The sequence below is a fragment of the Rutilus rutilus genome (assembly GCF_951802725.1).
Source record: "Rutilus rutilus genome assembly, chromosome: 8".
NCBI classification, from domain to species: Eukaryota; Metazoa; Chordata; class Actinopteri; order Cypriniformes; family Leuciscidae; genus Rutilus; species Rutilus rutilus.
The window spans coordinates 22,825,476-22,841,954 of NC_140222.1; the positions used below are offsets into that span (position 1 = coordinate 22,825,476).

General features: G+C 36.3%; 1 protein-coding gene across 2 annotated transcripts in view; it reads right to left on the reverse strand.

Annotated features, from left to right (window-relative positions):
- Positions 1–15,509: 15,509 nt before the first annotated feature.
- Positions 15,510–16,479, reverse strand: part of zranb3 (zinc finger, RAN-binding domain containing 3) — a 62,851-nt gene continuing 61,881 nt past the window's right edge. For both annotated transcript variants that reach the window (XM_084415610.1, XM_084415611.1), the window contains exon 22: positions 15,510–15,880. In XM_084415610.1, coding sequence (XP_084271736.1) covers positions 15,782–15,880 — 99 coding nt within the window. In that variant the 3' untranslated portion in view covers positions 15,510–15,781. The remainder of the gene's footprint in view (positions 15,881–16,479) is intronic.

The following is a 16,479-nucleotide window of genomic DNA, read 5'->3' on the forward strand; positions in this document are numbered from 1 at the left end:
ATGAAGTGAGCAGTCTTTTAGTCTATGCGAGGCTAATGCTAATGTGCTTCTAAATGTTGACATAATTAACTTAGCAGATATGCACATTCAGAAGTTTTATTTTCCATAAAAACTGACCGAAATGATCAACAATATTGAGATGTCTTGTGTTAAAAAAATGTGTCCAATCAAATTCTCTCTAGAACGACCGTCTCCTACTAAGACCACCTGCTACCGATTAGCAAGTAACGTTAGGCTAGTTTAGTTGTGTCTCACATACTAAAAGCTTTCGTTTGGTGTTTATTACGCTGGCTGAGAGAACTCAACCCGCTGCAACTGAAGAAAAAACACCTGCAAATTAAAATCTTCATCAGTTTTACAACACATGTGTGCTCTAAATACTCACAACACAACCCAGATAGCACACGTACATCACTGAGACGTCTATTTGGTGTGCGTGTTTACGTCTGGAAGGAGTGTTTGCTCATCTGCAATACGTCTATAGGACGTTTCCTGTCAGATGTCAAATAGACGTTTAGAAGATGTCTTTAAGACGTTTATGATTTAGAATGTATGTTAAACTGACATCTTAAAGATGTCTATCAGATGTTAGTAAACAGCAGATGCTTTCCAGATGAAGTGATCTTTAACAGACATCTTGCAGACGTACGTGTGCTAAACGCGCCGCAAATAGCACAGACCACAATGGAAACGTTTCCAGGGGACCCCAATAAGTGACGTACCCGGCTGGGACATGCTTATAGCTCAAAGTCTGCTTTTTTATTTTATTTTATTAACTTTTTTTTGTGTGCAAAACATACAGAGATGACATGTTTATGACATATAACTTTGAATACAATATACAAAATGTATTAACAATATGTTCAACGTCATCAGAATACAAATGAGAAAAGAAGAGTTATTCTTTATGTTAGAATTTATGTTAACAGTAATAATAAGAAATTTCTGTCGTAAGAACAGCTATTCAGCTGATGTACACCGTGCTGCGTTGTCATGGGAACACCCCAGGTGAAAATAATGAGGAAATTACGTTGACTTTCGTTGCTCCCTTCATCAAGTTCTCTCGGCCACTGTAGTTTTATATAACATGTTTCATGGGCCCTTCATGCTTCCCTTCTTTTTTGTTTTCTCATTTCATTCTTTCCTTGTTGTGGATAAATGGAGATGGGGACGTTTCAGTACAATATTGAGATGTCACGTTGCTCAGATTGAAACGGCAATGATGCGAGTTTATACAGGCTAAGTCATCGTGTGTGTGTGGTAGTGCTGGACAACTTACTCAGCTCTGATTATGTTCATAATACCAGAAAGATTTTGACAGACAGGTCCATTGAAAACGGTCTCTTCTGTTCCTCCTCATGGAAGGCAGAGTAGACATGTTCTTGTTCTGTCAGACCGAGAACGTGTGTTTCGCGGTTCCTGACCTTAAGTACTCGTAAATTGCCTAACAGCAGCAATTTAAAACCATTTCTGTCAATTCTGAAGAACCATTAGTCTAAGATCTAGTTTTGATCTATGTAACAAGACAGTTTAGTGACAGTACGGCGAGATTTCAGACTGTAAAAGGAAACAAATTACTACTCAGTCGTTGGAAATTCATTGTTCCGTTCGTGGCGTCACGTGACTGACACCGTGATGAAGAAGAACGCGTTGTTCATCATTAGTTTTTCTAAAATAAGAATCTAGGCTATATTGAGTTTCGACGGAGTTGGATCCACGGTCGTCATTTTTCTCATATGTCTTGGAAGCCTTTTCGAGCAGCTCTCTCCTCTTGAGATTTGAACTTTTCAAGCGGAGTTTTGTTTAGGAATGAGGTTTGAGATCATCTTCTCACAATTTTGGTGGTTTTCTTGCCCCGGCGATGCTGAAAAAGGCGAGTTGGAGGGAAGAAATCAGATTTGTGTGAAAACACAGCCTCTCTGTGGACGCTGATTTAATCAAAGCTTTGCTCTGGGACCTGCTGAGCTCATATTTAACCAGTATATTAGAGCCAATATGCTGATCCGAGCTCAGTTTTCCCTACTGAATCAACAAACGTAGACAGGTTGAAAACTATTCTGGATCTGCAGTCCCACTCAATAATGTTGTGGCTGTACCCTGATAGGATTAGGAATTACCATGGTAACAATAGTTTCTGCCAGAATACAACAATTACTGAAGCTACTGTACTGACACTTTTACCTCACCCACAATTCTCATTATTGCAGTGCAATGCAATAATAAAGAAATTATAAAAAGTATTTACATCAAATCCTACAGTATTTTCTTTAACAAAAACCCATTTAAATGATAAAATACCTATAATTTGTTACTGACATTCAGATTTCGGGTCAGAATTTGGCGTAAACAACATGAAAGCATGGATCCATCCTGCCTTGTATCAACAGTTCAGACTGCTAGTGGTGTAATGGCGTGGGGGATTATTTTCTTGGCACACTTTGTACCAATTGAGCATTGTTTAAATGCACAGCCTACCTGAGTAGTGTTGCTGACCATGTCCATCCCTTTATGAGCACAGTGTATCATCTTCTGATTGATACTTCCAGCAGGATAACACACCAAAGCTCAAATCATCTCAAACTGGTTTCTTGAACATGACAATGAGTTCACTAAACTCAAATGGCCACCTCAGTCACCAGATCTCAATCCAATAGAGCAGCTTTGGGATGTGCTGGAAAGGGAGGTTCACATCATGGATGTGCAGCTGACAAATCTGCAGCAACTGAGTGATGCTATAATGTCAAAATGGACCAAAATCTCTGAGGAATGTGTCCAGTACCTTGTTGAATCTATGCCATGAAGATTTGTGGTAGTTCTGAAGACAAAAGATGTCCAACCTGGTACTAGCAAGTGTGTGTATGTGTGTTTTAGAGTGACACAAACAAACTAACCACAGAACACCACATAAGTCACTAAACCCATTAACAAAACTTGTTTTCCCGTGAAAATGGCGTCACTTCCTGCAGAAGGATATCTTAAGGAACTGGCTTTTGAAGTTAAAGAGATTTTACAAGACTAACAGGATGGAAAGTGACGTTGACAATGTATTGAGGACATTGAGAAATTCATTAGCAATGAAAACAGTATTCCCACAAAAACATATTTGCATTCCACTTAAAAAAAAATTGTTGTTTCAACTTAAAAAAGTAAGTGTACAACTTCATATTTCAAGTTGACTAAACTGAAAATTTTAAGGCAGCACAACCAAAGTTACAACTTGGATATTTGAGTTTACTAAACAAAATTAAGTAAGCACGAACACTTACTTTTTTAAGTTGAAACCACTAATTTCTTTTTTACAGTGTAGAACTAAAATCAAACTGAAGATAACCCTGTAATATTTCTTAATAAACAGCCAGTTTTTCACGTTAAAGTGCAGTACTGTGTGACTTGATAAAAATGGCAAAGTCAAACTAAAGTAGTGAAATTATTCATCTACATTATTGTCCATCTACATTTATGACATGAAAATGCACTTTATTGATTATTTGCTACACGTAAATGATTCAGATGTTTGTACTGACCATGGTGTGCAGAGTTTGGTCAAATCAGGTCATGGAAGTGATTCTCCAAAAAAAAAAAATGTAAAAAAATGTGGTTAAACTTCCCAAAAAATTTGATCGACTTCTCGACTCATCCATAATTCAGAGGCGTTGACGTTTGAACTAATTATGGTTAAGAGACTGACCCATTTAGTTCATCTTGTGCTCTGCAGAGAGAAGCATCCCTCCCGTAGCGACGACTCCAGGGGGGTTTAAACCCTGAAACAGATGCAATGACTCTCAAACTAATTCTGAGAAGAAGATATATACACGATGTGCTCAACCACAGAACTTTAAGAACTCAATAACCTGGAAAGCTTTTTCAAGTTGAACTTTTCCACTAGGGTTGAGGCACATCTGGTACTGTGATGGGGGAGAGCGGGGTAAGATGCGCCACTTCTTTCTTACGTTAACCTCCAGAGTTTAGACAAGGAGAAATGAGAAAGGTGAAAATAACGACAACTAATTATTATTATTAGTATATTTTAAAAAAATATGATGTTGCATAAAAGCAAGACCAAATTATGCCTGCTCTCTTTAACTCTAGTATCAAATTATAGTTGAAAATGCTGTTTAAACGCATTTATGCCACCTCTGAGTTGCAGTCTATATATATATAGTTTGTGTAAAGACACCTAAATGCCAGCTCAGAAGCACTTCTGTGCCACCTTTGCAGTGTAAATTCGAAAAATAGCTTTGTTTAATCATTTATGCAATTTTTTTGTATCGCACAGTCTGTAGCAGGCATTACCAGAGGTTGACTAAAGCGTAACATAACTGGTGGAAATTCTCTAGAAAATCTCAGAGTTTGATGTAAGTTCATCTGTAGTTCATCAACTCCAATGGCTTCCTTTAGTGGCAAACTACTGTATGTAGAATACGTCAAAAAAGTTGAGCATGATCTATTGAAGAAAACATGAATGTCCCAATCTCACCACTACAATCTAGATATCATATATGCAAATGTGATGGACATCGATTATGCTCATCTTTGCTCGCTTCTTTGAAGGTGTCTTGAGTAAAATGGCTCTATATAGAGTGGTGCAGGTATGACATCACTTTGTAGGCCAAACCGCGGACACGAGTTAGCATTTTAGCATTTCCGGTTCTATCGTCAATGGGTTTTTGGTTAAACGGCTGAAATAAAGTCTGTGGTGAACACAAGCTCAAGACACTTTCACGTTTTATTCTACGACATAAAACACATCAATATTACCCCACTTGTGCTTTTTTTTAAGCTGTTACGTGTCTTGAAAAAGGCGGTTGCTAACAAGTGGCTAAATGGGACTACAGAGGCTGTCGAGAAGATTAAACGGCATCACGCCGAACAGTAAACTCAGTCCGCTTTTACAGCATCGTTATGCTTAGAATTGTGCTCTGGGAAAATGTTGTTAGATAAAAACTGAAAAAGTTGTCGGAAGCTTAGTGATGGTGACGTCGAAGTCGTGGGACCGTGGTGTAGTTCGTTTATAGCCTATCTTTAGCTTTTTACTCCTGGAGACTGCATTTAGGCTTCAAAATTCATAAAAGTTGTGTTCTTGATGGACAAAACGGGCAAGTATCATTAACGTTTGTTGATCACAGAGCTTGTTTTTAGCGATAACTCAAAAGCCTATGGGAAAATCCTATTGGGTTTTTGTCGAGGGAACCCGTGTGATGCTAACTGCCGGTTGGCCTACAAAGTGTTCTTCGTGTGAATGGGCATTTATTTTGTAGGATTTCTGGCCTGACTTATCATCTGCCTGTTGAAAATTGTAAGTTCAACCACTTACTAAAAAACCCGCACTCTCTTCTCAACAAACCACGCGATCTGAAGCCTCATTCATATCCGTTCTAGCACGAACAGCGCGGGACAACTTCAGGTTAGAGCTTTGGTCTGATCTTTAACCCTAATTATGAGCAATATGAATAGTGATACCCAGCTTAAAACCACAGCCAGTGAATTTCATCACGCAATTATCCTTCCAGCGCATTTAGTTCAGATGGCCATTTTGTAGTAAATGGCTGTTTACTGTGGCAGAATTGCCAGCTTCATAAATCAATGCAAAATCATATTCTCTTTCACACTCACTGACTCTCAGACACCTTCTCAGCACCGTCACGGGGCTTTTGAGCTGTCAAAAACGTCCTTTCCGCGGCTAATACGGTCTGTGGCGAGACGTAATTGAAGTGTAAATTTATAATATGACGCATAAGAAAAACAGCCGGAGCCTTATCCATTAGGCGGCCGCAGGTAGCGCGAATCGTAAACGGCCTTATTTTCGTGTCTAATCCCCACTGATAGGACTGATTGTGTTTTTGTTCATTATCTAGCAAAAGCCACACATACTGCGCAACAAACATCTGAGCGTGTAAAATAAACAGAGACCACCACCAGTGTTGTAAGGAAACGGCAGTCATCCTGTTGTAAATATAATCACATTAGCAAATGACACCCATTAGGCAGTTTTTGAACACATCGCAGAGTCTTTTTTTTTTATTCCTCAGGGCGGACGCTGGCGTCCGCAACACTGATGCTTCCCCAACCGTGTGCTGGATGTCATTAGAAACTCATTTAGTGAGAACTGGCCTCCAAATTTCCATGTTTGTATGTGCGAGTGAGAGATAATGTGCTTAGTGCAGCAAATTTCGCCTGTTTTTTGGCTAACTAATGAGTTCTCCTCTGCATGGGAGTTTAAGGAAGATTAATGGTTTACGCAGGGAACGAGGTATCGGAAGAACAAATTATGTTGCGATTCTCCCCCCTCCCCCAACTACAAAAAAAAACCTCATCCCAAACACCAGAGGCTGCACACCTGCCGTTCCTGTCTTCTTAAAACACAACGTCCATCCTTTTTTGATGCTTTTTTCCCCCTGCCCCTTTCCTCGATCGCTTGTTTTGCATGTCGGTTTGGCGCCTGCAGGGACGCTCGACGCTCTCCGCAGTGATTACTGTAATTAATTGGATGGAGGGGAATATTCTCCTGTCGTGCTGTTCTGGGATCAGTTCTAGACATTGTCTGATTATTAGAGAGAATTGGGATTGGGCAGCGAAGACTGTTTCTGGTTCAATGTGACTGTGTGTGTATAAAAATATTATATGTGTTTTTAAAGTGTTTATATTTTAATATATAAAAATATATAATTATAAAAAAATATAATTATTAAAATACTATAACTATACATACTATACTATACATGTCAAATATTGTTCAAATAATTTATATGTACATACATACATACATATATATACATATTTGAATTATTTTTTTGTAGCACTAAATTACACTAGAATATACTCTCTATATGATGATATATTATTTAAATTTAAAAGAGATTTAAAGATCTCTTAAATAAACTAAAATAATTATTAACTTATAAAGATTATTTGAATAAAATAGCATTTAAATACTAACATATATATACACATACATTTATCTACAGTGGTGGTCAGAATTAATGGCACCCCTGGTAAATATGATCAAAAATGGCTGTAAAAAATAAATCTGCATTGTTTATCCGTTTGATTTTTCATTCAAAAAAATGTGCAAAAATCTAACCTTTCATTGAAGTAAAAGAATTGAAAGTGGGGGGTAAATCACATTATAAAATAAATGCTTTTCTCCAAAACACGCTGGCCATAATTATTGGCACCCTGTTATTAAATACTTTTTGCAACCTCCTTTTGCCAAGATAATAGATCTGAGTTTTCTCCTATAATGCCTGATGAGTTTGGAGAACATCTGACAAGAGATCAGAGACCATTCCTCCATACAGAATCTCTCCAGATCCTTCAGATTCACAATTTCATGTTGGTGCTTCTGTTCAGTTCACCCCACTTATTTTCTATATGGTTCAGTTTAGGGGACTGGGACGGTCATGGCAGAAGCTTCATTTTGTGCTCAGTTACACATTTTTGTGTTGATTTTGATGTTTGTTTTGGACCGTTGTCCTGATGGAAGATCCAACCACGGCCCATTATAAGATTTCTAGCAGAGGCCGTCAGGTTTTGATTTTTTTATCTGTTGGTATTTGCTAGAATCCATAATACCATGTATCTGAACAAGATGTCCAGGACCTCCAGCAAAAAAAATAGGCCCACAACATATAAGATCCAGCAGTATATTTAACCGTAGGCATGGGGTACTCTTCATCCCTGTTTGCACCAAACACATCTGCTGGGTTTGCTGCCAAAAAGCCCTTTTTTTGTTTCATCTGACCACAGAATCCGGTCCCTTTTGAAGTTCCAGGTTAGTCTGACCACTGAATATGCTGGAGTTTATTTTTGGAGGAGCGAGGAGGATTTTCTTGAAACCCTCCCAAACAACATGTGGAGATGTAGGGGTTGTTTGATCATTTTGTTTAGGCTTTCTGACCCCCAAAGACTCAAGTAATCTCTGCATTTCTCCATCTGTGATCCTTGGAGAGTCTTTGGCCACTCAAACTTTCCTCCTCACCGTGCATTAAGACAATATAGACACACGTCCTCTTCCTGGCAGATTCGTAACATCTTTAGTTGATTGGAACTTCTTAATTATTGCCCTGATGGTCAAAATGGGGATTTTCAATTCTTTAGCTATTGTTTTACAGCCACTTTCTATTTTGTGAAGCTCAACAATCTTTTGATGCACATCAGAACTATATTCTTTGGTTTTACTCATTGTGATGGATGATTAAAGAAATTTGGCCTTTGTGTTTTCCTCATATTTAAACTCCTGTGAAACAAGAAGTCATAGATAGACAAGTTCATGTTCCTAGTCACCCTGGTGTGCTAAATTAAGGTAAATATTAATGGGAATATACTTCAGAGATATTTTTCTCGTAAAAAATTCTAGGGGTGCCAATAATTGTGGCCGACGTGTTTTGGAGAAAAACATTTATTTCATAATGTGATTTCCTCCCCACTTTCAATTCTTTTACTTCAATAAACAATGCAGATTTATTTTTTTACAGCCATTTTTGATCATATTTACCAGGGGTGCCATTAATTCTGACCACCACTGTATATCTACACACACATACATACACACACACACACACACACATTGCTCATGGCATGAGATGCTGGAAAAACCAGCCAAATTTAGTTGTGTCTCTAAATTCATTCTCTTACAGTCAGTAGCTAAAGGGCAAATTCTTGATGCACAGAGAAAAGTTTGAGAATGAGCTAAGATGCTCAGCGTTCCCTTAGAAACAGACATCATCTTTCAGATCACTGCAATTCATCTTTACAGATCACACAGTATTTCATAACGGTTTCTATGTTACTATACCTGCATGGTGTCAGAAAACACAGCTAAACTCATTCAAGGATGTGGATGGTACAGATCTATGGAAGCTTATTTCCACCACAGAATAAAAAAAGTAAGTAAAAAAAATGGTCAGTCACTTTTTTCCCTCAGAATTCTGTTTATATCTCAATTGTTTTCTTGTTTTCACCACAGAATAAAAAAAAGTTAATTGTGACTTTTTATCTTACAATTCAGATTTTTTTCCCCAAAGAATTTTGCGCGCTTATACCTCGCAATTCTGAGTTTAATTTTACAATTCCCACAATGGCGAGGACAAGGAATTGTGAGATTAAAAAGTTGCAATTACCCATTTTATTCCGTGGTGGTTTCCTTGTTCCATACAGAAGCTTGTTTTCGCCACTGAATAAAAAAAGAAAAAAAAAAGCAGAACTTTCCTTTTTTTTCTCTGTGAGATATAAACTCGCAATTGCGAATTATAAAGTCAGAATTGTGAGATATAAACTCAAAATTGCAAATTATAAAAGTCAGAATTGTGAGATATAAACTCGCAATTGCGAATTATAAAGTCAGAATTGTGAGATATAAACTCAAAATTGCAAATTATAAAAGTCAGAATTGTGAGATATAAACTCGCAACTGCGAATTATAAAGTCAGAATTGTGAGATATAAACTCGCAACTGCGAATTATAAAGTCAGAATTGTGAGATATAAACTCGCCACTGCGAGTTGTAAAGTCAGGATATAAACTCACAATTGCGAGTTGTAAAGTCCGAATTGCGAGATTTAAACTTGCAATTGCGAAATATAAAGTCAGAATTGTGAGATATAAACTTGCAATTTCGAATTATAAAGTCAGAATTGTGAGATATAAACTTGCAACTGCGAGTTGTAAAGTCAGAATTGTGAGATATAAACTCAAAATTGCAAATTATAAAAGTCAGAATTGTGAGATATAAACTCGCAATTGCGAATTATAAAGTCAGAATTGTGAGATATAAACTCAAAATTGCAAATTATAAAAGTCAGAATTGTGAGATATAAACTCGCAATTGCGAATTATAAAGTCAGAATTGTGAGATATAAACTCAAAATTGCAAATTATAAAAGTCAGAATTGTGAGATATAAACTCGCAACTGCGAATTATAAAGTCAGAATTGTGAGATATAAACTCGCAACTGCGAATTATAAAGTCAGAATTGTGAGATATAAACTCGCCACTGCGAGTTGTAAAGTCAGGATATAAACTCACAATTGCGAGTTGTAAAGTCCGAATTGCGAGATTTAAACTTGCAATTGCGAAATATAAAGTCAGAATTGTGAGATATAAACTTGCAATTTCGAATTATAAAGTCAGAATTGTGAGATATAAACTTGCAATTGCGAATTATAAAGTCAGAATTGTGAGATATAAACTTGCAATTGCGAGTTGTAAAGTTAGAATTGTGAGATATAAACTCACAATTGCGAGTTATAGTTAGATTTGCATGATATAGTCGCAATTGCGAGTTATAAAGTCAGAATCGCGTGATATAAACTCGCAATTGCATTTTATTTTATTTTATAGTTGTAAATGTAATGTACACATTGTAAATGTGTAATGTAAATTCTGAGAAAAGAAGTCATAATTGCGAGATATAAACTCGCAATTGCGGAAAAAATGCGAAGGTGTGAAGTTTATATTTTGCAATTCTGACTTTATTTCTCGCAATTGCGAGTTTATATCTTGCAATTCTGAGGAAAAAAAAGTCAAAATTGTAAGCTAAAAAGTCGCAATTATCTTTTTAATTGTTTTATTCCGTGGCGGAAACAAGCTTCCATATGGATCAGCCGCCATCTGATATAGAAGCGGTTACTTTCACATCCTTGACTTTGACAGACAGAAGCCGGTCTCCTACCCCGGAGCGCTACTTCTGCCCAACGTCACCTACTTTATTACCTTCTTCTGTGTTATTGTTTAGTCCCCATTTCTCCTCCCTCTGATCGCCCGACAAGAAACACTAAAAGTCATTTGAATCTGGCCTCCTTCAGAGATCCCCCGGGGCCGTCGGGACGCGTGCCTTCATTTGATGTCCACTCAATATCTCTCAGTCTCTGCATTATTAAAGTTGTTGTCTTGCTGCTAGTCTTTTGTTCTCATCTGTAATAAAGTTGTGCGGGCGTGCCGGTGGTCGCATAGGTCCGCGTTTGCGGGTGTGAACTGTGATTTTTTTGACAGGTAGAGAAGTAATGACCATTACTCACCGGGGCCATAGCGTATTGACAGCAGAGCCTTATTACAGCGAGACGCCGGACACATCAACCCTTTCCAATGACCCAAGAGATCTTTCAAAAAGTCAACACACACCTGTCTTTTAAAGTTGTACGAGTGTACTTGTTTTGCCACATCCTCTAAAAAGCTACTTGTTGTCTCACCATTGAGGGCCATTATCACAAGTGCATACAAGTACTTAAAGGCAACAGTAATGTACAGTAAAGCCTGATATATTAAATAATAGTCATAAATATAGTATTATCTTTCCAAGAATGAATATATTTTTTATTAATTGAGTATCAAATCAGCATAATGATTCAATAATAAAATGATAATGATGCTGAAAATTCAGCTTTGCATCACAGAAATAAATAATATTCTAAAGTATATTAAAATAGAGAACAATTATTTTAAATTGTAATAATATTTCACAATATTAATATTTTTTTCTGAAGTTTTTATCAAATAAATGCAGGCTCGATGAGCATAAGAGACTTTTTTTAACAACATAACACATTTTAATAAAAATGTTTCCAAACTTTTGACCGGTATTGTTATATATTATTGTATATATATTGTATATACATACACACATTTTTTATATGTAGATTATTTATCTCCCATAAAAAAAAAATACAATAAATAATATAAATACATATACGTGTGTGTATGATTTATTTGGGGCGAGATTAAAAAAGTGGGAGATAATTTATATGAATTACATTTTCTACATTTCACCTGAGTGTGCATACATTTTATTACAAAAATTATAATATAATAATTTATAATAATGTATAGTATACCCCCAAGTTCAATAAAAAATATGTATTTTAGAATATTATAAGTTAAATTTCTCTTATTTCAAAATGGATATTTATTTTTTCAGTGGTTTAAACGTGAAATAAAATCTGATTATGTGTATTTATATTAAAAAAAATATTTCGACATGCGTAGTGCTAGCATATTTAGATAAAATAGCTAAATATTCCCCTGGTTAAACTGGAAAACAAGTGGTCAGTCAATAATATACTGCATGCTAACCTGCGGGTTATGTTCGACATACGTCATGAGTTATGAGAAATAAAAGTGGAGACCAAACATACTTGTTATTGTTGCCAACTTGCCATTATGATCAATTTTTTCTATAGCAGAGATGCGTTTCCAGCCTCATCATCAGTGATGTGTAAATTTAGGAGCTCACACCGCGCGTGGGTTTGTTAAGGTTTCAGACGTCAGAGGCTGCGTTTTCTCTGAAGCTGGAGTAAAGAGCCAACAGAATGGAAAAAGATTAAAAAAAAACGGGATTCAAAGGACAGGAAACCAAGGGAATCACCGATGATTGGCCGCTCGTGTTTGTGTGTCCTTGTTATTCTAAATTCAGTCTCCGGTCCATTCAGGACTGCCTGGCTACTCATAAAACCGAGATGTAAAGAGAATAAAAGCACACAGCCGTGTCTATAAGCAGTTTTTGGTTGTGCCTCATTAACTCGTACACTCGAGCGAATCTCACACCTGAGAGAAATCAGACTCGGAGGTTATCATGATTCTCCAAACAGGTACTTTCAGAAGCCGACCAATGCAATTTTCACGTGTCTTAAAATAAAATATCAGCTTGTTATGTCGACCCGAACATAACGCTCCAAGTAACATGCCAACATTCAACTTTTCCCAGAGAATATCACACTAATTACCATGTGTCCGTCTTTGGAAACACGGACTATGTTAGTCACATCCACGGTTTGGAAGTTCTCCAAAAAAACGCCTAGTTGAACGTTCTAATATTTTTGACGAACGAATCTGTTGTGAACGAACCTCCTGGTCATATCTGAGCTTGTTTATTCTGTGGTGTCGTGCTAATGAAAGGTGCGTAGTGGTTTGGTCAGAGGTTAACAACACTGACGGCAGAGGAGTGTTCGGGACTCGGGTTTTAAGCGGCTAATTTGTCTGGCAGCATCACTGTGAACAGACAGTCGAATTGTAGAAATGCCCCCATCTCCCTGGCAATATGCATCACTCAAGTCTGTTGCCGTGGCGACGGAAGTATTGTCCTCCCTCCCCCAGCCTTTATTGAGTTTACTCCTGAGAGACAGATTAAAATAACACAAAGTTTTGCTGCAGCGCAATTTCTTTTCTGCGACGCCTGAAGAAGGATTACATCTCGTTTCACGACTCATTCACAATATATCTTGACAAAGATATATTTAACATACACAACTACATAATCAGGATTTATGACTATATTTTCGGGTTTACACATATGTATATACATATGGATAGACAGATAGATAGATTCATACTTCTAGTCAAAGATTCATCCTTTTCATCTGTAAATATTTAAACTTTTGTTTAAATCCTTGAATATATATATATAAAATTAATTTAATTAAAAATATATAAATAACGAATAATACAAATATTTTTTAACATATAAATGATAACAAATTTTATATTAAATAAAATATATATTTAGAATTTTATGCACATTTAACTTAAATTATATACATTTAGTATATAGCTGTTATTTCACTTTATGTATCTGTACCTTGGAATATATAAATCAGAATAAATAGTTCAGAATATATAGTATTTTTATAGTAAATCAGATTATATAAAAGGTAAATACTGTAGAATTTATATATGTTATTATACTATAAATTATTAAAAAAATTATTATCTTAAATCTTTTATTTCATCCATTTGAATTTGATCAAATTCGATACACTATCGAGAGGTTACAAGGAACCTGCAAATAAAATAAAATGTGAAAACATCACAAATGTTTGAGATCTACTCAGGTTCGGGTTAATATTTTATAAATAAATAGCTTAATAAATATAAATACACACATACATATATATATATAAATATATGTTTGCGTGCCGACTACTGTGTAGTGACCAAAAGAGCAACAGTTTTGTATACATTTTTTGAAGTTTGACTTCCAGAGGAATTTATGTGACTGTTACACCTGTTCACCCAGCAAAGTTGGTAATGAGCAAAACTGGTAATGTGCTTTTTCGCTTTCGCTCTCTTTTGCTCACTGCTGTGTCTTGATGAAACGGTGTTTGTTTACATGCATTTGTTTACTGAGAGTTGCATGCAATCCTAAAATACAGCATATCGCAAAAACTTATTTTTCAGTGAGAAACGGACTTCAGGATTCGGATTCGGGCTTAAAGGGATACTCCACTTTTTTTGGAAGTAGGCTCATTTTGCAACTCCCCCAGAGTTAAACAGTTGAGTTTTACCGGTTTCGAATCCATTCAGCCGAACTCCGGGTCTGACGGTACCACTTTTAGCATAGCTTAGCATAGATCATTGAATCGGACAGGACCATTAGCATCTCTCTCAAAAAAATGACCAAAGAGTTTCGATATTTTTCCTATTTAAAACTTGACTCTTCTGTAGTTACATCGTGTACTAAGACCGACGGAAAATGTAACGATTTTCGATAATCAAGAAACTTTGCTGCCGTACCATGAGTGCAGCAGGCGTAATGATATGACGCAGCGCCTGAAAATAGTCGACCCTATAGTCTACCGAGCTGGGGGCTATTTTCAGGCGCTGCGTCATATCATTACGCCTGCTGGTCTCATGGTACTGCAGCAAAGTTTCTTGATTATTATGCAGGAATGAGAGTATAGTTCCTAGCCATATCAGCCTAGAAAATCACAACTTTACATTTTCCGTCGGTCTTAGTACACGATGTAACTACAGAAGAGTCAAGTTTTAAATAGGAAAAATATCGAAACTCTTTGGTCATTTTAAAAAAAAAGAGATGCTAACGGTCCTGTCCGATTCAATGATCTATGCTAAGCTATGCTAAAAGTGGTACCGCCAGACCCGGAGATCGGCTGAATGGATTCGAAAACGGTAAAACTCGACTGTTTAACTCTGGGGGAGTTGTAAAATGAGCCTATTTCCAAAAAAAGTGGAGTATCCCTTTAAAATGTAACTATACCGGTTGGGTCAGGTCGGGTACGGGCTTCAGTTTAAAGCTTGTACAAACCTCTAAAATGTGCATGTTTCTTGTAAGTGTATTCAGCAGTCTAAGAATAACCTACCCTGTGTCTCGTGCCAATCTGTGCCGTACTCTGGTGAGTAGGAGAGATAAGCTTTATCCCGCTGTATAGACACTCATGATAACAGCCTGGAGGACATCCTGCTCCACATAGCCTTCTATCTCTGCACTGACCCCAAAAAAACCTCCGGGACACTGGGAAACCTCTCACGCCAACAAACCCTGCGGCGTTCTGCAGATTGTCCCTTTAAACCTGCAACACAAATATTTTGCAGTCCAAAAAAGTTATGCATGTTCCAAAAGAAACTTCCACGAAAAGAACAAATCATGAGCAAATTCTCAGAATTTCAGTTCTTTGAACGGTTAAATGTGTAACAGGATGCCGGATTCGAACTTGTGAAGCCCGCATGAGCACCACAGCTCAATGTGTCAATAACCACTACGCCATGAAAACTTCATGAAGACTGCTTTAAAAACAACATGTTTATTTGGTGACTTGTATGGTTATACACATCGGATATAATAGTTTCAAAAGCTTTGACTCATGCTGAGACCAGTGATTTAAAAACAGCCATCCGATCAACTAACTCATGTTCACAGAAATAACAATTCTCAAATACCGCAGATGTGTGTAAATAACGCCTGTGACATGTAACACGCAGACAGCCCGTTTCCAAGGCAATGGCTCTTTGCGTCTCAGAATGTGTTTTTTTAATAGTTACGGCGAGTGCGTCTCATTTCTTCACGAAGAATCGTGTGATGTCAGAGGCCAGTTTGGAGGCTGCTTGGCCTCGTTTCATCTGACTTCTGTCTTTGGCCTGCTGCGCTGTTCTCTGCGAAATAAACCGTCCGCAAATTCACCACCAAATCAAATGAGTTGCATATTCATAAGAACATTTCTGATTAAATCCTATTTAAATTAAATTAAATTAATTTAAAGAATATATAACATGCTAATATAATATATAAATTATTATTATTCATTTTTATTAAATATTTACATAAATATTTACAAATATTTAAAATGTATTTATGTAAATACAAGTATATTTAACATGTTTTTTTTTATAACACATATACATATACATATATATATATATATATATATATATATATATATATATATATATATATATATATATATATATATATATAGTGCAATGCATAAGTGAATACACCCATGCTAAAGTTGACTAAAAAGAGGAATAAAAAATCATATTTTGGAAATTGAACTTAATGCCTTAATTAAAAAAATTAGGAAAAATCCAACCTTTAAGGACACCAATTTTCTTTGTGAATGAATAATGTATCGTAAATAAATAAATGTTCTTCCTTAAAATACATGGTGCATAAGTGAGTACACCCCTATGTTAAATTCCCATAGAGGCAGGCAGATTTTTATTTTTAAGTTTTTTATTTTTTATTTTTTTTA